This window comes from Zeus faber (genome assembly GCF_960531495.2).
Source record: "Zeus faber genome assembly, chromosome: 2".
NCBI lineage: Eukaryota > Metazoa > Chordata > Actinopteri > Zeiformes > Zeidae > Zeus > Zeus faber.
Window position 1 is genome coordinate 2,007,080 of NC_137189.1, and position 22,113 is coordinate 2,029,192.

General features: G+C 39.4%; 2 protein-coding genes across 2 annotated transcripts in view; both read left to right on the forward strand.

Annotated features, from left to right (window-relative positions):
• Positions 1–6,604: 6,604 nt before the first annotated feature.
• hpxb (hemopexin b) lies at positions 6,605–14,658 on the forward strand (the record flags this gene model as incomplete). The annotated part of the gene is made up of 9 exons (XM_079996591.1): positions 6,605–6,611; positions 6,780–6,881; positions 8,023–8,180; positions 10,538–10,691; positions 11,358–11,570; positions 11,901–11,993; positions 12,067–12,197; positions 13,776–13,923; positions 14,241–14,658. The coding sequence occupies 9 exons, from the start codon at positions 6,605–6,607 to the stop codon at positions 14,465–14,467; spliced, it is 1,233 nt and encodes a 410-aa protein (XP_079852717.1). The 3' UTR covers positions 14,468–14,658.
• Positions 14,659–17,034: 2,376 nt separating this feature from the next.
• Positions 17,035–22,113, forward strand: part of LOC307248118 (radixin) — a 69,315-nt gene continuing 64,236 nt past the window's right edge. Inside the window, exons 1-2 of the mRNA XM_080024373.1 lie at positions 17,035–17,188; positions 18,666–18,736. Coding sequence (XP_079880499.1) covers positions 18,725–18,736 — 12 coding nt within the window. The 5' untranslated portion in view covers positions 17,035–17,188; positions 18,666–18,724. The remainder of the gene's footprint in view (positions 17,189–18,665; positions 18,737–22,113) is intronic.

The window sequence follows — 22,113 nt, forward strand, 5'->3', positions numbered from 1 at the left end:
GTGTATATATGAGCCTGCTTACGGACTTTGTAAAGCTGATAATAAAGATTATGAGCCTTTCTTTAAGGATGATTGATAAATATATATGAGCCTTTTTTTAAGGACATTTGATAAATATATATTAGCCTTTTTCTTTAAGGACGTTTTGTACATTTGATAAAGGATATGAACCTTCACAGGACTTTATATATTTGATAACAAAATGAGCCTTCTTGAGAGAAGGACTAGAGTCACCAGAAACAGTCTGCCTACACATGCATGTACACGTGAAATAGAAGGAAAAGCTGGGTTTTTGATGCAAGAGAAGTGGTTTTGTGTTTCGGCTGCTGAGTGAAAGAAAATAGCTTTGATTTATGACTGTGCTTAACTGCATTGGGCTGGGCTGTTCGGACGGGGAACTAAAACAGGATGTTCGCTCGCTGACGACCAGTGCAAACTGGAAGTTGTGCCTAAATTTAAGAGGTGGAGCAAGGGGTGGTGCTTCATACAGAGTGGAACTTGGTCGACTCCCCCTGACAAGAGGGGCGGAGAAGAAGCCCCCTCCTCTCTGTCTTCTTTCTTAGTATGATGGAAGAAAATAAATAAATTAATTAATATTAAAATAAAATAAATTAAAATTAAATTAAATAAAATCGGAAAATAGAATAAAAAGAATCAATTAGAGGTGATATTAGATTGACTAATGTACTCTTTAGATTTAAATGCGTGGTATGAATAAAAGTAAACATTGCTTTATATCAAATGCGCAAGAAATAAAAAATCTGATAATGTATGTCTCATTGAATTGTATTATAGTATGTATAAGAATTTAGAATGGTCTTAAGACACTGAACTCTTGTGTTGTTCTTTTTGTTTTTTCTTTCTTCCTCTCTTTTACGTTGCTGAGTGAGAGCTGTGGGAAAGACAGAGAAGATGGAATGTGTCTGAATTGGATCATCCAAGGGGCAGGTGACAAGACATCTGGCAGTTTTTCACGGAGCTTGCGGATGACAACGCATAGAAATTCTGAATCCCGTGAGGCCAGTGTGGTTTATCCACAAACTCTTTTCAACAGACACCTGCATTTACCTATACTGTATGGGTGTACATCTAGTTATAACCTACATGAGTGCTTCTGAACTTCTGTTCTTTTTCTTATATTGGGTTTGCAATTAGTTAGTCAGAGACTTGCCAACAGACTGAGTAATCAAGGCATTTGCCTAATTAATGGAGTATTATTGATTTGATTGATCACATGCGGAGAAGATGATTGATTTAAATACGGTTGAGTGCTGTGCATATTGGTTTCATTATCGGAGTATGGTTTACCTTGATTGAGGCTGTTTTGAGAGTGAACATTGATGTATATTGTGATAATTTAAGATAAATGAGTATAAACAGATGTATCAGATAATGAACAACTGAAGTTGCTTTCATAAGTGGGAAGCTATTGGTCTCCTTTGGGGTTGGTAAATTCAGTTGTTTTTGGTTGAGTGTGATTACACGGTGCTTTATAAATAATTTTTAAATGAATCAATTCGATTTACAATAAAAGAAATGGATACAAATATCCCAACAGTTATCACTCCTATTGATGTAGTGCGAAAGAATAATCCCCTTATTAAAGATATTGCAAAAATATCAGGAAAATGGAGCAAGTGGTGGCCTGATATTGAACAACCGTGACCAGCTGAAGGAACTCTTAACCCGGATGTGATGAAAACAATGCAGGTGCTTGTGTCCACATATAAAGTAAATCGAAAAGAAAGTAAAAAGGGGAAAGAGACGCATGGAAAAAAGACAAACAGAACTTGGCATTCTGCAGCTGTTCGTAAAGGAGGGACAGACATGGTTCGAAGCTTCAAAGGAAAAAAGAGAACAAAGTAGACAAGAAATAAAGAAAAATGAAAAGGAAGCAGAAAAATTGATGGAGAAGATTACCGCACCCTTCTCACATACAGCATCTGTAAAGAAGCCCCCGCCTTATGAGAAGGAGGTGAAGTTCACTGATATTTATCCCCAGCTCCCAGTGATGACAACGGAGGGCAACTATCTCTTCAAAGATGAGGATGAGCAAATAAGAGAGATGGGCAAGGCTACAACAATAAAGAAAGATGTATCAGGGCTCAGTACCAAGAGAAGGAACCGTTTGAAAGCAGACAACAAGTCAGAAGCCTGGGAAGAGGAGAAGAGAGTGTGAGTGACTCGGACGAAGCTATTGGAGGATACGACCCCGCAGTCAGACAGATGTGGGCTAAAGCGGAGGAAAAAGGAGCATGACCAGAAGGAACAGGACCAGGAGACTCTCAGAAAACTCAACCAAATACAGTTGGTGGATAAGAACAATGAGGAGAAGAAGGCCAAAGAGAAGGTTTATAGATGTGCAGAACAGAAGGTATTGTAGGTAGATAATGCACTGCACGCCCCCTAACAGGAGCAGCCGAAAGAAGAGGATTCTTGGTGGTGGAATGAGGAAGTAAAGGAGCAGCTATGAAGATAAACACTGATGAGTATCTTGAGAAAGAGCGTGACATTGAGAAAAGTGTGCCACATATGACTTTAATGGTGGCTGAAGGATTTGAGAAGGAAATTGCTGCATGCAATGATGAAGCCAAAGGAAATAGCTGTAGCTAAGTGTGCAGCACACAAAATGGACACGTCAAGGGTTACTCAAGGTAACAAAGCAGCAGATGAGGCTGCAAAAGCAGTTACAGGAGCAAACAAAGCAGCAAAGTTCTTCTTGTGACCCATGAAGTGGACTTGGAAGATAAAATCATGCTCAGAGATCGTTGCAAGAAGTGGCGTCAGCCATAGATAAACAATTATGGTTGGACAGAGGGGCCACACAAGATTCTACTGGTCTGTGGAGAAATCTTGAAGGACTGATGGTAGCACCCCAACGACCTACTAGGTCTGATGATTCAGGAAGCACATGGGTTAGCCCATGTTGCAAAGGGGGAGGTAAGAAGAAAAATCATGAAAGAGTATGGTTTTTGGGCACCGTACTTGATTGAGCAAATTGATTATGTCATAGGCAGAGGTAAAATCTGTCTTAAAAACAATGTTCGGAGGGGTGTGAAGAGTCCACCCGGTCACATTCCAACTCCGACAGGTCCCATGCGTGAGTTGGTTGTAGATTTTGTTGACATGATAAGACCAGTAGCGTAAAGATGCTCGGTCAGTTGACAAGCCAAGTTCTTGTGTCGTGAGGTCATAAGCAGGTGGGGACTTCCAGATCGCATATCTTCAGATAATGGGAAAGAGTTTGTGGATAAAACAGTAAAATTAATTCTGCAAAAATTGGGAATTAAATAAAGTTTAGGAGCTGTTTATCATCCGCAAAGCCAAGGTGTTTTTGAAAAAAATGAATGGTGTGCTGAAAAATCGCATTGTTAAAATCTGTCAGCACACAGGTCTGAATTCAATAGAGGCGCTTCCGTTGGCATTAATGGTGTTTAGTTAGGAGCTAACACTAGTAGAGAAATATCTATTCTGAATATCTGATTCCGTCATCGACTCAATACTATATTTGACTGGGAAAATGCATGGACAAAGGGGGAAAACGAAAACGTTAATCATATTTTGGAATAATGTTAAAGTGTAATGTAAAAGCGAAATTATTATACTGTATTTGATGTGTGTGCAAGATACTGGCTGGTGAATTTTCTTTCAGGACCAGTCTGAGAGTGGCTGTGTCCAGAGATCCTAACAGCCTAATGGACTTGAACACTCAAACATGGACATTAAAAAAATGGAGGCTGAAAATGGACGATGGAACCTGAATGAGGACATCATGATCAGGAGTGTCGAGTGAAATAGAATTGAAGATTGATGGTGTTAAAAAGCAACAGTTATATACATCCATATGTGTTATGCAGGTTTTTGTAATATTGGAGTTTGTTTATTACAATGTAACATGTATTATGGATGGAAAGTCTGTACTCTACAGTAGATATTTTTAGCAAGACATATTACTTTGATTTAGTATTGTTTTCTTTGAAGTTTTCTGTAACAGGGTGAAATGGATATATTGGGACCTCAGGTGATTTCTGGGTCGACCAGCCTGACTTTGGACAAAATTTTGGATTTATTTCTGAGGTTCTGAATGTATGCATTTATATGTAACATCCTGTACAGTTTTCTAAACCCTTTTTCCTTGCGGTTAATTGATTTGGAGTGCAATAGGTGGTTGCCTGGGGCAGAGGAACCGTGAGAAAGTTTTCCTGTCTTGATTGTTTGATGAAAGAACTCAGAAAGGAAGCTGCCAGATGGGTTTTTCGCTCTCACACTCCACAAATGTATTGTATTGCTACGACTAAGCATGTTCAGAAGGGTATATTATAATCAGTCTGTTTGTTAGTATGTGATTTCTATTAAGCCAATTAACGTCATAAGGTCAATTACTCTTCCCTCTGTCGAGACTTTTTGTAGTCTTGAAGGGGGGAAATATGAGGTGTCTTGGAATGTGTGGCGTCCCAAGACAGAACCCATTGTATAAGATAATTAATAACAGACGGTGCCAGGGGTCTCGAGAGAGAGAGAGAGAGCCCATTGTCAGGGGTCTCGGTGATAAGGGATGTGAAATGTGAACGGTGACTTATGTAGGCGAATCAGATGGTCAACGTTGTCTCTGGTCAAGCTTAAAAGCACCCGCCCGAGTTTCATTCGACAGAGAATCCATCCAGCTCGGTTCTCTGGCAAGTCTGGTCTGATGCTGTTCTTTTGTAATAAATCTATTATTTTACTTAAGTCAGCGTCAGCAGTCACTCCTTCTTCATCAACACATCAAATTCATCAAGAAACTACAAAGTGGCATCACGAACAGGATCGGTTGGGCCTCAGCTGCCGATGCTGCCCGCTCCGACGAAATACCACTTTAAAAACCTAATGTGTGTAGAAGCATTGAAAAAGTGAGTTTTGCATAATAGTTCCCCTTTAAGAATCAACAGAAATTATTGTTAGAATACAATTTAAAGGGGCTAACTTCTTTATGATCATAGCATCTGTGTTATGTAGAGTATTGCATTGATTTCATCTTACTGTGCTTTGAATTATAATTTTATGATTCTCAAGTGAAGGGACATGGGTAAAATCGTCTCAAACAATTGTGCTGTGGCATGACCAGTGGTGTAACTACCGATGGTGCAACCAGTGCAGCTGCACCGAGGCCAAGTGGCCCAGCTCTTCCAAATAAAAAAAAAAAGTGTTTTTTTATTTTAGATGTAGGCTTTCATTATTAACGAAACTAAAGAAGAACTGTGAATAATGGACCGGACGTAATTTCCTCCCCCCAAATTGGCTAGAGCCATGGGTGCATGTGTGCGCGAGGAGGGTCCAAATAAATATTTGCATCGGGGCCCTATCACAATCATGTTACGTCACTTGGCATGACCCTATGCTATGCTGTGTGGCAGAGTGATATTTTGTCATTTATAAATACCCTTTTCAATTGGGAAAACTTAAAATACCCACTGCAGATTTTTTGGGAAGATTTGAGTTTAGTTTTAAGAGTTCAATTTTGCTTTAATTAAGTTTGATTAAAATGCTCAGGCTTGGATACGGAACCTTCTTTGTTTTTCACACAGCATATTCCCTTTATTTCCAAATAATTAAACTTTTAACTAGATTCAAACCATTTTCCTGACCTTGATGTGTTTGTTCAGGTTAAACAAAAAGGGTAGAACATTCTCGGTGCTTTATTGTAGTACCTCATCTCAATGTCAACAGTCAAAAGTACAGAGTCCAGATAAATCTCCAGATAAATGTTTTGATCGTACATAGTGAACCGTACTATCATATTCATTTTGGAACATGTGAAATCCCAGAGAGAGAAAGACACATCAGTGGTCCGCCCACACACAAGGTTTCTCTATAAAAGTACAAAATCAGTATATGCATGTACATTTTCCACACTGCCTTCAACTGAAAAGTCGACCAGGATTTCAAACCATGAAACTCTTTTGCTGGGCTCTCTGTCTGTGCTTGTCACTTGTCTTCTCTAATGCCGCGCCAATGTGGGTACACACACACCCACACACACACACACACACACACACACACACACACACACACACACACACACACACACACACACACACACACACACCACACACACACACACACACACACACACCTCTGTGAGGTTAGTGCTGGAGGTAAGTTAAGGTAAGTTTCATTGAGGAGGATTTAAATGTATTTTTAAAACAACACAGACAATTAATTCTATTATATAATTATAGAATCCAGAATCGTGATTGAGGCGCTGCACCTTGCGGCGGCTTGCGCGAGCACCTCGTGTCGATTACACACATTTGAGTATTTTTTAGAGCTTATGCCGTATGTATATGTCACACACACACACACACATACGTGCGCGTGCTTTCTGCTTTCTTTGCAAGGCTTGTATTGATACTGCCCTGGCCACTGTCCATCCATTTTATAACTCTGTTTGCTATTTCACAAAGTTCACAGATGGATCAATTGGCCAAACAAAAGCAATACTTAATCATAGCATTCCTTCACAACTTCTGCCCTGCATTCATCCACCATTATTATTACTTTTGGATGTGAAAGTGATGATTTTAATAAATTGACTTATAACTTCCCCAGGCACCATGACGATGGAATGACTGGTGAGTCCTATATGTACATATTGTTGTGTATGACTATGTGTTTGCATTGGTGCCAATGTTTCTTCAGTTTCATTATACCTTTGTAAACATTTCAGCTGGATTCATTTTAATGTGTGTTTTTCTTACCTTTACATGTTAACACTTTCCCTTAATTCTGTTCGGCTGAAGAAGATGACGATGGACTCCATCTTAACCAACTAGACCGATGTGACAATATTGAGTTTGATGCCATTACACCAGACGAGAAAGGAAACACCTTATTTTTCAAAGGTGCAGACAATAATTCATGGGTGTCTTTTTAAACCCTGGAGTAAGCAATAGACAGTAATCTAAAAGAGACAATGCGTACATACATATATACATACATACATACTGGATACATCCATAGTACATACATACGAGAATCCACATATTTTTTAAAGCAACGGTTTCAGAAATGTTGAGTTAAAAGTATAGATATTTGCTTTGAAATGTAGTAAAGTTTAAGAAAAAGTCACAGAAACTGATTATACTTGTGCAAAGCTACTTGAAAAATGTTCTTAAGTAAGATAGTAAGTATTTGTTATTGGTTACTTTCCTTCACTGCCACTATCTTTCTGCGCTGTTTGAGGAGCGAGCTGTTGAGCAGGGCTCTCTGCCAGCTTACATGCAATGCAGATGCATTGCATGTAAGTAAATTGCTTTGGTACTATATTTAATTATAGTCTTAAGTATATTCAGTTTGGGAGGCTATTCTAGTACATTTCAAAGCAAATATCTATATTTTTTTCTCTACTCCATTTCTAACACCGTTGTGTTCAGGATTTATATTTGAAGATATCAAATGTAATCCACTGAATCAATCAGATGGCCATGTTGCTCCAACTTTAGGTCAATTCCTTTCACCACGAATGCAGATGGTTGGCCTCTGAATCATTTTGGTCTTATGGTGAAACCTACATTGTCTTAAAGAAGGGCACTGGATTTGACAAGTACTTTTACTTTTAATACTTTAAATACATTTAAGAGCAACTACTTGCCTCATTTTACTTAAGGGAAATCAGGTATGTTAATAAAGTAATTTTGTGTCATGGTATTTGTACTTTTGCTGAAGTAAACTACTTAATTGCTTACTACTGCTGATAGATAGAAGAATATTTAATTAATCCCTGGAGGGAAATTGTTCTGATGCGTGCTGCCCATAACACTGCAAATAGGCAAAAATAGCAGAGGGATCAAATAAAAACATAATAAAAATAGAAAGAATTTAGATAATTAGATGTTGTAGAAAGTATTTTCCAAAAGAAAAAAAAACGTGTGTGTGTGTTGTGTGTGTGTGTGTGTGTGTGTGTGTGTGTGTCTATATATATATATATATATATATATATATATATATATATATATAAAATATGCCTGGTTGTATAACTTTTAGGTGACCACCTGTGGAAGGGCTTCCACGGAGCAGCTCAGCTCTTCAATGAGTCGTTTAAGGAGCTGGACAACTTCCATCATCTGGGCCACGTAGACGCTGCCTTCCTCATGCACACCAACGAGAACCCCCAGGACCATGACCACATCTACTTTTTCCTAGTAGGTCGAGCCAAAATGCCACCATTCCTAAAATATCTCCACTCTGAGACTCAGATTTGCATAAAGTGGGAGGTGGTAGAGTCCTGATATTAAGCTGTACTCTCTGGTTTGACATGTTGATTCAGTATCAAGGAAGAACACATATCGACATACAGTATATAGAAAGTGTACTTTCCTCATCGAGGTTTTTTACAATTTTAATATTGAGTACTGATTATTGAATATTAATAATAAATGTTTAATATTGGAAAGGAGTGTTCAGGCACAGGGCCAGGGAATGAGGAAGAGGAGGCAGGTGGAAACGAAACAGCGCCATGCCGTGTTTATTGTTCAGTCTTTTAAATCAACGGTGGCTCGTGGGCCAAAAAGGAAACTCAGGGGCTCGCAGGCCAACATACAAATAGTCCGTGCGGATCACCGCTTCCGCGATCTCTCGCTATCTATCCCGATGGCTTGCCTGTCGGGCTGAACTCGCCCAGTCCCGTCTGACTCGCAGGCATGTCTTCCTGATTTGGGATCAGGTGAATCGGTCCCGGGATGGGAGCCTGCACCGCCTGTCCGCGGCGGCGGCTTGGCCACGCCCCCTTGTTCCACCACAAATATTAAATATTAAAAATATTTTGAAAAATATGCCAAACTATTGTCACTTCTTTATCTGTATAATAAACAAACATCTATACTTTTGAAAAAATAAATATATTACTTAATAATCTTTTTTCGAAAATATATAGATATTCTTTCCAATTTATAACAATATTCTGGTAATTTAATATGAAAACTATATTTATTTCAAACATATGCCTGGGTCATCTCTCGATTTTAGAGGTTTTTGGAAATTGTTGCTGAAAATATTCTTTACAATACTTTTAATTGACAAGAACAACGAGACAACTACAATTTCAATATATTTGACCTTCATACACATGAAATACATGTCAGTTTGTGTGCTTTTGCTGAAATCAATCATGCAGTGTATCTCAATCCCAAGCTACAGAACAATTGTTCTGTGCATAAAATTCTGTATATTTACACCAATGAACCATACATTTGCCATTGGCATCTTGTTCCAATGGCATCTGTCAAGAGGTGGGATATATTAGGCAGCAAGTAAACAGTTCTTGAAGTTTATGTGTTGGAAGCAGGAAAGATGGGCATGCGTAAGGATCTGAGCGACTTTGACAAGGGCCAAATTGTGATGGCTAGACGACTGGATCTGAGCATCTCCAAAGCGGCAGGTCTCATTGGGTGCAGTTATTAGTACCTACCAAAAGTGGTCCAAGGAAGGACGACCTGTGAACTGGTGACAGGGTCATTGGCACCCAAGGCTCATTGATGCGCATGGGGAGCGAAGGCTAGCCCGTCTGGTCCGATCCCAAATAAGACCTAATGCAACACACATTGCTGAAAAGGTTAAATGCTGGCTATGATAGAAAGGTGTCAGAACACACAGTGCATGGCAGCTTGCTGTGTATGGGGCTGTGTAGCCGCAGACCGGTCCGAGTGCCCATGCTGGGTATTTAACCGGGACCCGGTTAAATACCCTAGGAGTGACGAGGAAGGTGAAGACAGGGAGGTGATACCAGACGGACAGACAGAGGGAGCCAGAGAGAGGTATAGGGACCTAGCGACAGAGAGAAGGAGCCAGAGAGGGCTAGAAGGAGACCGAGAGAGACAGAGAACACCAAGGCAGGGCAGCATCCTGTCTTGTGCTGGAACAACAAGCCCGATCCATGGAGACCTCATCTTGCAACTTACAGGACTTAAAGGATCTGCCGCTAATGTCTTGGTGCCAGATACTGCAGGACACCTTCAGAGGTCTTGTGGAATCTGTACCGGGTCAAGGGGGCGTGGTCAAGCCGCCGCTGCAGACAGGTTGTGCAGGCTCCCAACCCAGGGCCGCTCAGCTGCTGGGGATCAGGCGAATCAACGGAGGTGCTCAGTTGAATCGTTCGATACCGGACCAGAAGATAATTGTTCTGTTTTTCTCCGCAGTAGAGGAGGTGCATGGTTTTTGGAGACACGGGATCAGACCCGGCAACACACACGCTAAGTGCAGCAGACCGGCCACGATACGGCGACAGCGCGCATAAGCGCAGACGCGCCGGACTCTCCTCCTGTTTGCTAGCGAACTAATGATTTTGCCTTTGGCCCACGAGCCACCTTTTTGTTCAATCTGTAGTAAATACACGCCGACCGGCGCTGAGCTGCCTTCGCCAGCCAGAACACCCGGTCAGAGTCCACGCCTCAATGGGTCAGAGCTGTTTGGGCAGCACGAGTGGGAGCGACACTATAATAGGGGCGGTTTTAATGTTGTGGCTGATCAATGTATATTCTCTTGTTTGAATTCAAATTGACAGAATGACAAGGTTTTCAGTTACTACGGCCATATTCTAAAAGAAGGATATCCAAAAGAAATACAGCAGGATTTCCCAGGGGTCCCCAGTCACCTGGATGCTGCTGTGGAGTGCCCGAAGGATGAATGCATCTCTGACTCTGTCTTGTTTTTTAAAGGTATTTTTCGATTCATTCCGATCACTAATGATGCAGTGGTTCACAATGGAAATGTTTTCTATTTTCCACCTTCATTCAAGAAACGCACATATATCTAGACGTAGGTGCCTGACAAGTAATGTTTGGAACGATCAATGTAAAGTATAGGCCGACACAAAAAAATTGTTTACTTGTTAAAATTATTTCACTCATTTACCCAATCTACCCTTTCTATTACCGCGAGCCTGAGTAAAATGACCCTGTACCGATTCATCCACACAGTTGATTCGCTAATAATTATAAAAAAACTAAACAATATTTCCTGCCTTAAATTTGAATGACGCCTAGGTCATGGTTGCCAGCCATGAATGTAGGTGGTCTATTTTTCCTGACATACCAATTTTTTCATAGACAGACAGACTTTTTTTTTTTAATAGACTCATCCTACTTTGATGAACTGCCCTCATGTAACTGTATAATATATTTACTTTATCAATGTTTCCTAGTAGTCAGTGGTAGAGTTACGGAACATTTTTTTTTGGATAGTTGAACGATGATACAGAATAATGGACACCATCAAGTTTAGATTTGTTTTTATGGACTGACCATAAATTTGTAAATAGCTGACAAACAAAACAAACAAGTTTCTTGAGCATTGAAAAATGGTAACCTTCTCTCCAATGACAGGACATGACGTGTACAATCATGACATCGTTACGAAGGTAGTGAAGAAGAAGACGTGGTCCCACTTGCCCAAGTGCACCTCTGCTTTCCGCTGGCTGGAACACTTCTACTGCTTCCATGGGCACAACTTCACCAGATTCCAGCCTTTGTCAGGGGAGGTGACAGGGGCCTACCCAAAAGATGCCAGGAATTACTTCATGAAGTGCTCGGACTTTGGTAAGAATAGCGTGAAACTAGACAATTCCTGGTGAAATTGTAAAAGTGTGCATACATTTGTATGTTTGTGCCTTCTGTGTGTATGTGGCTCGTAAACTGTGGGAGGAGTAGTTGCTATAATGATACTAATGTGATGTGGAATAATAGTAAGTGTGTAGCGATGCCATCACACTTAATTAAAAAATGCCCAATCCTTTTTCAATGAATGAGTTCCCACTTTTCCACCCATTTGCTCCTGTAGATGACTGGAAGGTATAGCAATATTACTAAGCAATACAGAGCAGTTCCCATATTGCAGTTGTTAAAATAAAATGATCTATGCTTCCACAGGTCATGGAGGTGGCTATAGTCTACCTAAATGCAGCCAAGTCAGTGTCGACGCCATAACTTCTGATGATGCGGGCAAAACATATGTCTTCAAAGGTAACAATGAAAACAAATGAGTTGGCTAAAGATGAATTCCTTGAGGACTCCATAATGTTCTCATTAATTTTAGGTCCCATCTACATGCGTCTCGACGTGGGCCACGACAGCATACACGCCTTCCCCATCTCCAGGATGTGGAAGGAGGTGCACGACACTGTAGATGCTGTCTTCTCCTACAACAACAAGATCTATCTCATCCAAGTAGGTCTTTTTCTGCTGTTTTTTTTGTCATAGGTGTGACAGAATAACCCCTCGTCACATATCTATTGCATTACATAACATTACATCATGTCATTTTAGCAGACACTTTTGTCAAAAGCGACTTAATAATTACATTTTGTTACAATATCAAACCAACTGTATGTCAGTCACAGCCAGCTAAACACTCACTTGGAGAATGAGCAGCATTGGTAGAATTTCCTTTTTTATTCAATTCCAACTGTCAGAAAATGTAACAAATTCAAAATATAAATCTCTTTTCTTCACGATTTTGCTTCATTTTTTTTTGTTTTTTGGTGTGTTATTAGTTGTTTGGTTTCACTTGCAGTGATTGTCCCGCATGATGGTTAGTTATTTAAATGCAATCTAATGACTGTAAGGCAGGGGGACGAGGTGGTGAGTGACATGTTCAAATCATGAAGGTCAACTTTATAATTTGAATTAAGAATCTTTATTTGTCACATGACCACACTACAACACATGCATATATATATATATATATATATATATATATATATATATATATATATATATATATATATATATATATATATATATATATACATACATACCTACCTACCTACCTACCTACCTACCTACCTACCTACCTACCTACCTACCTACCTACCTACCTACCTACCTACCTACCTACCTACCTACCTACCTACCTACCTACCTACCTACCTACCTACCTACCTACCTACCTACCTACCTACCTACCTACCTACCTACCTACCTACCTACCTACCTACCTACCTACCTACCTACCTACCTACCTACCTACCTACCTACCTACCTACCTACCTACCTACCTACCTACCTACCTACCTACCTACCTACCTACCTACCTACCTACCTACCTACCTACCTACCTACCTACCTACCTACCTACCTACCTACCTACCTACCTACCTACCTACCTACCTACCTACCTACCTACCTACCTACCTACCTACCTACCTACCTACCTACCTACCTACCTACCTACCTACCTACCTACCTACCTACCTACCTACCTACCTACATACATACATACATACATACATACATACATACATACATACATACACACACACACACACACTTTATGGGTGGTGGCCAGTGAAATGTGGCCTCTGCATTTTTCCCATCCTGGCTTGTCCTTCCTCCGGGGGGGCAGCCAGGAGCAGTCGACGCGCCCGGGGACCTCGTACCAAGTGTCCATCGCTGGTCAGATGATGGTGATGTGTGCATGTTTGAGCATGGGGTAAACATGCAAACTCCACACAGAAAGGCTCCTATTTGGGAGATAACCCGCCGGAGCACGGTGCCAACAGTGCCCCAGGCGGGAATCTAACCCAGGACCTTCCTGCAGGTTGGGAATTCCACTGGATGCAGTGGCGTGCCGATCTCTCAGCTGTATGCCCCACCTGCTAAAGACACAGATTAAAAAAACAAATAAATAAATAATGCAGGGGGGGGAATTGGAAATTATATATATCTTTTTTATTTTTATTCATTTTTATTTTTTTCGTAAAAATGAAAATCCCTGAAGGTTTCTTATTGTGTTCTTTCCATCAGAGGGATCAGGTCTACATCTACAGATCAGCTGGCCACTACATTCTCATCGAGGGCTATCCTAAACCACTGCAAGAAGAGCTGGGCATCGAAGGCCCTGTGGCCGCTGCGTTTGTCTGTGCTGAAAACCACGTTGTTCACATTATCCAAGGTACATTGAAATATGTTGAAATGTGTCAAGACCTTCGACTTGTAAACGATGAACAACCACAAATTGTAGCATTGACTTTCACCAAATTCCCACAAAATCAGGATTATCAAAGCTATAGACCTATTTTACAATGGAAAAGTTCCCTTTTGATTTACAAATGAGTAGTTAAATGTTTACCAGGCAAAAGAATATTGTGATATTTGGATTTTGTCTATCACCCATGGTCCTACTCAGGTTTCCAGTGTGTTAATTCCAAAGTTTTCTCTTTAAATCCAGTAATAATTCAAAGACAATTCCCTGTGTTTATCTCCCAACAGGACAAAAGATGCTGAACGTCGATCTCTCTGCAACACCTAGGGCAGTGAGCACAGAGACCCTCTTGCCTGTCTCCAACGTCAGTGGCGCTCTGTGCGGTCCTGATGGCATAAAACTTTTTAAGGGCTCAGAGTACTACCGCTATGAGAGCCCTGAGGTCCTGGGCCGGAGCAAGATTGCCCCTGAACCACTTAATATCACCTCAGCCCTCATGGGATGTCACGATTAGGTGTCAGAAATTAGGTGCGTAATGAATCATCATTCACAATTCAATCAAAACGGCGACAATCCAAGAGCAAAAAGTTATTTGGATTGGGAGTGAAATTGACACACCAAAGCACAACTGACTGATGAATGATGACTGCTTGGTAGATATTAAATGATAAACATACAGTTGTTTTTTTTCTTTCAGTCTATGTATTAATTTTGAAAACAGCTTGTGTTCTGTATATGCGAACCTGTTTAACTGTTTTCACATTAAAAATGAATGCAATGGAAACAAACAAATTGAGTGTCTCACTTATCCTTATACCGTTTAATTGATCACCAATTGGCCTAGTCATGATGAGTTATAAGATAACAAATTAATATTATTTTCAGAAGAGTAATTGTTGATTTTGTGATGTCAACTAAGTTTAGTAAATTTAACTAGGCCTGCAGACAAGAAAAAGAGACCCACAAATCCAATACTGGATTAACACCACTAGAGGACCTAATGAACGAAGAAACATGATCTTCCTGAAAATTTTTCATTAATGGTACCCTGTGTGTGTGTGTGTGTGTGTGTTGTGTGTGCGTGCAAATATGTGAAGCAGTACACATATTTAAAAAAAGAATCATACACAAGGTATTGAAATGTGTGACAAGGTCTACACTTGTGTAAGTCTGGGTATATACCCAAAGATATAACAAACTTTTGTCTATTTAGTTCTAATTGTTTTTGTACAGATTTTTATTATTAATCTTTAAACTTCTTTAAACTTAAATATGTTTTGGGTACCTCAGAGACCATATATTAACTTGGTGAAAAGGAGAAAAATGGGTCTGCTTTAATAATAATAAATGGCAGCAAAACACATCTAGTTTATTCGTTTTAGGTACGTTTTACCCAATTTGGTTCCTTGCATGTGAATCAACAATTGCATACCACAATCCCTGCTTGATAATTGCACATAAAGAAGAAGATGATTACCAGAAACGGTTAATAAACATGCATCATTATAATTTGACAGTGATGTCTTAATTGCTCTGTCAATTGGCATAGCTTTATTATCCAACGCAGAGTCATAGTGATCTACACCAATGCAGCCAGTAAACGGCTCGGCATGTTGTATTGTACAATATGTTGTATTGTTGTATTTTCATATCCTGATAAAGGTTATTTCCTTTAATCAAAACATTGTCTAGTTCATTTTGTGTCCATGTGCAAACATTCTGGATCTTGTTCTTAAGAACTGCTGTTAAACTCACAACAGCACACTTCCTACTGTAAATGATCCTGATTAAATGAGCCTCTTAACACTGACAGATATGGTGAATTAACACTTATATTTAACATTTTCTCATTAGTATTTTTTTCACAGTATTTTTCTTTGGCACTTATTTTTGAATATTGATATTCAATATTTATTATATTTTTTATTTTAATAATCTACAATTGGAAAATTCAGTTTAATAGCTTACTTGTCTATATTGTAATACAGACAACATTTATGGAACTGTTACATTAATTTGGCATTAGAATTATTATGGAAGAACTTGTCAATACTGAACCCTTTCTTTCCATTTAACCTTTTCATTTAAGTTTGCTACGTTTAGCTCTAAGAAACTGTATATACATGAGGTTTCTTTAAAACAACCATTTATTTTTTACATTAAACCAAACCTTGTCATTGTTATAAATTATCTTGTTGTGTGAAAGTACATGTGCAGTCTCAGGGACGCAGGTGACATTTGGTCTCGTGCGCGTAAATTATGATGTAATTACGCAGGTTTACATTACGATAGTAGTCGAACTTACTTCATCTTAGTGTTGACTTCTTTCCTTGGATTACAATTTCAGTAAGTTATGTTTCCATGAAATACAAAAAACGTTGTTGTATTTCTGTGAGTAATTACCATATTACAGCTTCTATTTTTCCGACACCTCGCTGGATCTTGAACAGATCACTCACTCGTACAGTTGAGTGGACTCGACTCGACGTGGTTACGAGTTTTTGTGGACGAATGTTTTTCGTATTCCTTCATGAATCCAGCAAAGTAATGGGGACCAAAACGATAAAATATCAAGCGAACATGACTTAGACTGTGTCTGTGATTTGGGTCACATTTGGTCAGTTTTTCAGTAATTTCTGTGTGTGGATCGATTTGGATGAAAGTTGAACCACAAGACGTTTGTGACCTATCGGTTCAAATGAGACGTACCTAACTAAAACAGTTTTAGCCTGAAAATGTCAGATAATTTAATGATAATACTAATACTAATACTAAAAATAATAATAATAATAATAACAATAATAATAATCCTATTATTTTATTATTTTATTATTATTATTATTATTATTATTATTATTATTATTATTATTATGTATGATCATTAGATAATGAACACATTAATATTAATTTTCTTAATTCATTTGTATTCATTATTACTTTGTATTAATCACAAATGTATTAGGTTTTAAAGGACGTTCCAATGGCTCCGATCCAAAACAAGGCACCCCTACTTCTTTTCACCCCGTCACGCCTGGCTCCACTCCTCCTCACTGCAGCGGCCATATTGGATGTCTCCACAAATCGCCTTACTGGTGGATCCCACTTCTACCGCTCTCCTACCGTGTCCGCAGGAATTGAGGATACAATCGTTACAAGAAGATATTATATCGGATGATTTCTAGGCTTTTGGAGAGCTAAACATTTATAATTAGAGAGCTAGAGAAACGCCTCCCCGGTGAGTTCCTCCCTCAATATGAGGCTTGTTCGTCTCTTCTTTAAGTTTGATGCGGAGATCCTCGTGTTGGCTGCCATTAATATCTCAACAGTGATGTGAAATCTTATTCCAACTGTACGAAATAGCCCAAATTGTTATTGTTTAGATGAAATTGTTGTTTGATGGTGTGCTGAAATTGCAAGAAGCTATTTCTTTTCATATCAGGGTTCCTTAACTTCAAGTTAGCCGGTGTTGCGGGGTCCGTTATAGTGATGCCGTGTTTCTAACTTAATTTTGTTTAATTTAAGTATATATCATTCGTATCCTCTAAAGGCCACTAAAGGTTAGTATTTTAAAACGTATTCAGTTCTGTATTACACAGACGTATCATTTGAGTTTTCACAACGTAAATGTGAGTTGTTGGTCGTTTTTCTTTAACTTTATGATGAAACGACATTTTGACGACGCCTATAAGCGTCGTTTCAATTGAACGTTAAGGGGAGACTTTAATCGGCGGGTACATCTTTTTTTTTAGTTTCCCACATAATAAACTAGAGTTTTTGGTCTTTATGATTAAGCTTGCTCCTTTGCGTCATTTTGACGGTGCCAAAAAACCCCAACACATTATGGGGGGGGGGGGGTATTGTTTGCTTCAGTTGGTATTTTTTTTTGCAAGCTAGTTTTTGAAGCATGATCTGAACATGTATTATTGGGCAATTGATAAGCATCAATTTTTGCCCAATGTCTGTGACGATAACAAGTTGTCATACATATAATTTTTGACAGCTGTACAGTAGATGGACTAGAAAAAGCATGTCCGTTAAATTTTCTCCTTATGATGTGTTTGTAATATTGAAACATGGGATCTTTGTTGCCAATTTAGTAATGTTGAAAGGCATCTCTGAGCATTTAAAATGCTAATGTCAATTTAATTTGTTTACATTTGTGATAGGCATAAACGTGCATTCCAGGTTTTTGGTGTGTCCAAGTTGAATATCTTTTCTTTTGTATCAAGCTTTTCACGCAAACCTAATGAACATGCAATGTCTCAAAATACAAATTCTGCAACACTAATGGGAGTTTTATTTGAAAGCTAGTAATAGGATAATAGGTGACCAATACACCCTGTACCTTTTAAAACTTTCTCTTCCACTTTACTCCCAATCTAGTTTAGACATGTCCCAGAAATAGTGACTTTATGTCTACTAGTACGTTCTATGTTCACACTACTACTTTTAAGCGTGAATACATGTAGTGTTGGAAGGTGAGGCCACTTCTGTCTGAAGCACGTACCTTCCAATTATTCTACTTTCATGTGTTCACGGCACCAATTTCAAATACTACCTGCCGTAACAGTCTATTAAGATAAAAGTGATCAAGGTATTCTTGGATTATAATTTGCTATTTGTTAATGGTAACAAGTTTAGTGCACTACCTTTTGGTTGCTATACCAGCTCCATTATCGTATCCAGTAAAATCATTTCTTTGTCTCTTTAAGGTCTTGTGATACAGGGTTGTCCTCTTTGTTGTTTGGTGAAAGGAGTGGAGGAAGCAAAGATGCCTAAACCGGTAAGTGTTAGTAGGTTCCAGTCCTAAAAACATGTTTTAACATTAAATTGAAGTGGAAATACAGACGATCATCTGTATTGGGACAATTACGCTGCAAGTCCCAGAATTCCATTTGATACTTGAACAGTTTTTCTGTGTTTATCATTGAATTCACTCTAAAGTTGCTTTCACACATGAAGCAAACAACTGGAGATTTTCTGTGTCAGATGTGTTTACACCTACTGGAAAAACTCTGTTTGGTTTAAGCGTGGGGCTGAGCCTGGATAGAGTGTAGAAGAGGCAGGATGCAAAGCAATTAGGCATTATGCTGCAGAGTTTTACAGCACGCCTAAGATGGCTGGCAAGGCTACTGACGTATCAGTAATTGTAATTGTGATCTACAATATAAACGAAAGTGGAAAGAAATATAAAGGACAGCAGAAAGGAGCAGGTACGCCCCGACTCTTTTTCACCCTCGGCGAGTGGCCGTGTTGATGAAGTCTCTATCATGCGGCAGTCGCATGATAGACATCATCATCACGCGACACGCCTACTTGCTCGCAGTGAGTTCTCTGGACAATCACCTGCTCTGTTCACATATACTGCTCAATTGGACATTAGGCGGACTTTGTACTAGGGTGCTGGCTGGATAAAGTCCATTTAATGTCCAGTCCAATTGATTCAGACGTTCACACATACAGCTCCTCTGGATAATGTCCAGATAGTTTCAAGGTTGCAGTGCATGTGTGAAAGCAGCTTTAGACGGTCAAATCATTTTCTTCTAAATTATGTCCTATTGATCGATTCGTTCAGCAACAATGGAAACATATATAGAGGAGCACATGCATGACACAAATACATTTATTGAACAAAATGTATAAAGTATAGGACATTATAGGATTTAACAAAATAATATTGGAGATTACCACTTTTTTAAGATTTTAAAAACAGCTTTTTTATTTTTTTCTTGATCCCCAACAGTATTGGGCATTCAACATTTTAAATATCTTACCCTCTAACAAGGCAGTAAAGGGGAACACATGTATAACTTTTTAAAGGATGAATAGAGACTATAGTTGACTAACAAAGCATGAAGAGAGATACTGGTGATGGCTGCTCCCACTTCACATTGGTCTTGTGCAGGCAAACAACAGCCAGAGTGTGAAGTAAACTGTGTGGCCCCTTAGGTCAATCTCCACCAGAGACACAGGCTTTCAGTTGCAACACTGCAGCTGTTGTTGCCAGCTAGAAGAGAGGACACCAGAGGTCTAGGATGAGAGCAACAGTACAACCAAACCATTTTGATGGTGTTGCTGTGTAGCAGCCCTGTTCCCTTTTACATCCACTCCCCCTTTTCATTTTCTTAGCTTGAATCAAGCACATGAGTGCTTCACGTGCGATATTGTACGTTGCTCAATTATCTGTCGCTTGGATCCTTGGAATTTGTAATGTATTATTCGCAGCGGTTGATAATGAATTGAGGCCAGTTTCCAGGCCAATAACTTTTTATTTTGTTTTAATTAATTATTTGACATTTGTGGTTTAGAGAACTGGTGCATTTGACTTCCAACCATTTTATATACAGTAAGTTTCATATATTTTTCCTCAGAGGAAAAAGATGCGTAATAGATAATGACTCGTCTAAAAATTCAAACTGAGTACTAGAGATGGTTTTGCACCTCATCTCGAGATATGTCTTGAGTGTGTGTTAACTATACAATCGTTATACAATTTATTTAGCTGTCTGTGGGTATTGTGTTCATTTGTGCATCCTTTATTGTGTGTATTCAAGAAGATAACGAGAGGCGTATTGTGTACATCCTTTTTTTTTTTTTTTTTTCTTTCATTCAATAAGGAAATTCAATAAAATACATCTAAAATAAAAACACCATGTTTTTATTTGCTTTATTTAGAGGAATGGAACACGTGATCGCTCCCGCTCCAATGTTGCTATTACACATGGAGAAGGGTCTCGCTCAGAGGAGCACCCAAAACTTATTTGCAGTTTTGATCAATGATATGATATTATTTTCGAGAGCTTTAATGCATGATCGGAATGACAGATGAATAGTACCAGGGCTATGACAGTTTGTATGAACCAGAGGTTATTGGTAGTGAAAAAGTTTACCACCCGCCTCTTCTATCTGATTGGCTAAGCGACCATGATGTGACATTGACGAGTGCCGCTGCTGTTTGGCTCGAGTCGCACGGGAGAGGAAGGCGTCATACAGAGGAATACAGACGATTTTAAGCAGTATGCTCCAAACCATAATATTTAGTGAAGTGTGGTTTTGAAGCACCAGAGGGCGATTGGCAGCTCGGGCATTGCACCAAAAGCTGCATTGGAATACGGTCCAGAAGATACCTATTGTATAGCAACCGGTGCCATAGCGGTGCTGGGTCTCGCTCTCGCTCTCGCTCTCGCTCTCGCTCTCGCTCTGGCTCGCTCTGGCTCGCTCTGGCTCGCTCTGGCTCTCTCTCTCTGTGTATGCGCTACAATTAAATACGATTTTTCTTATTCTAAATAGTAAAAAAGTATTGAGAATCAATCTATGGTGGTCAATGTTGATATTTTGATTAACCAAACAAATAAATAATAATTCAAAAGAATTAGGTACAGCCGTATGCCGTGGGTCTCTATGCCACCACCGAAGCAGCCCGCAGAGGTCGCTGCTTTAGGTTACGTGCACCTCTCCAGAAATGTAACTACACATTAGGGCGGCGCAAGACTACAAGAGCTGTGATTGATTCCACTTTTTCCCACTACGTATTTCCGTTTAGTTTCTGCCAACAGTAAATGCCAATAAATTGGGCAGATCAAAGAGAGGCTGGCTGAGGAGGTTTGAAAATAAGTCAATTTATATTATACATCATCTTCTCACTACAAAGACCAACAAATGACACTCAATTTGTAGGGTGAAATATCTGCGAACATCGGATGTGACACGATGGAACGTATCCGTTTTTATTACGTATGTGCTAAAATAGACTCGACACTGCCATCTAGTGTTTTGCCAGTCTACGTGCATAATTACCGATGCAGAACCATAAATACAAGCAGCGGCAGAGACACCCACGGCATACCCACGGCGACTATTCGATGCAGAACTATAAATCAGCTGATATAGTCAGGGAAAGAAGAGTGTGACACTAAAAGTGAGAGAGAATGGGGTATGAGTTTGTTGTGACAGAGACAGGGTAGGTATTTTTAGATGTAAAAAGTGTCAAGGTTATATGGATGGAGGTAGTGGGACATTAGTTCCAGGCAGCACTGAAACTGTTTACTAGCTGTTTACTGTTGGATGCCTCACATAATTCGCAATAGCCGCTTTTCCAAGGTACAGGAACAAAGTGAGGCCGTGAGCCTTCTGGAACAGGAACTTTAGCAGTCCCTGAAA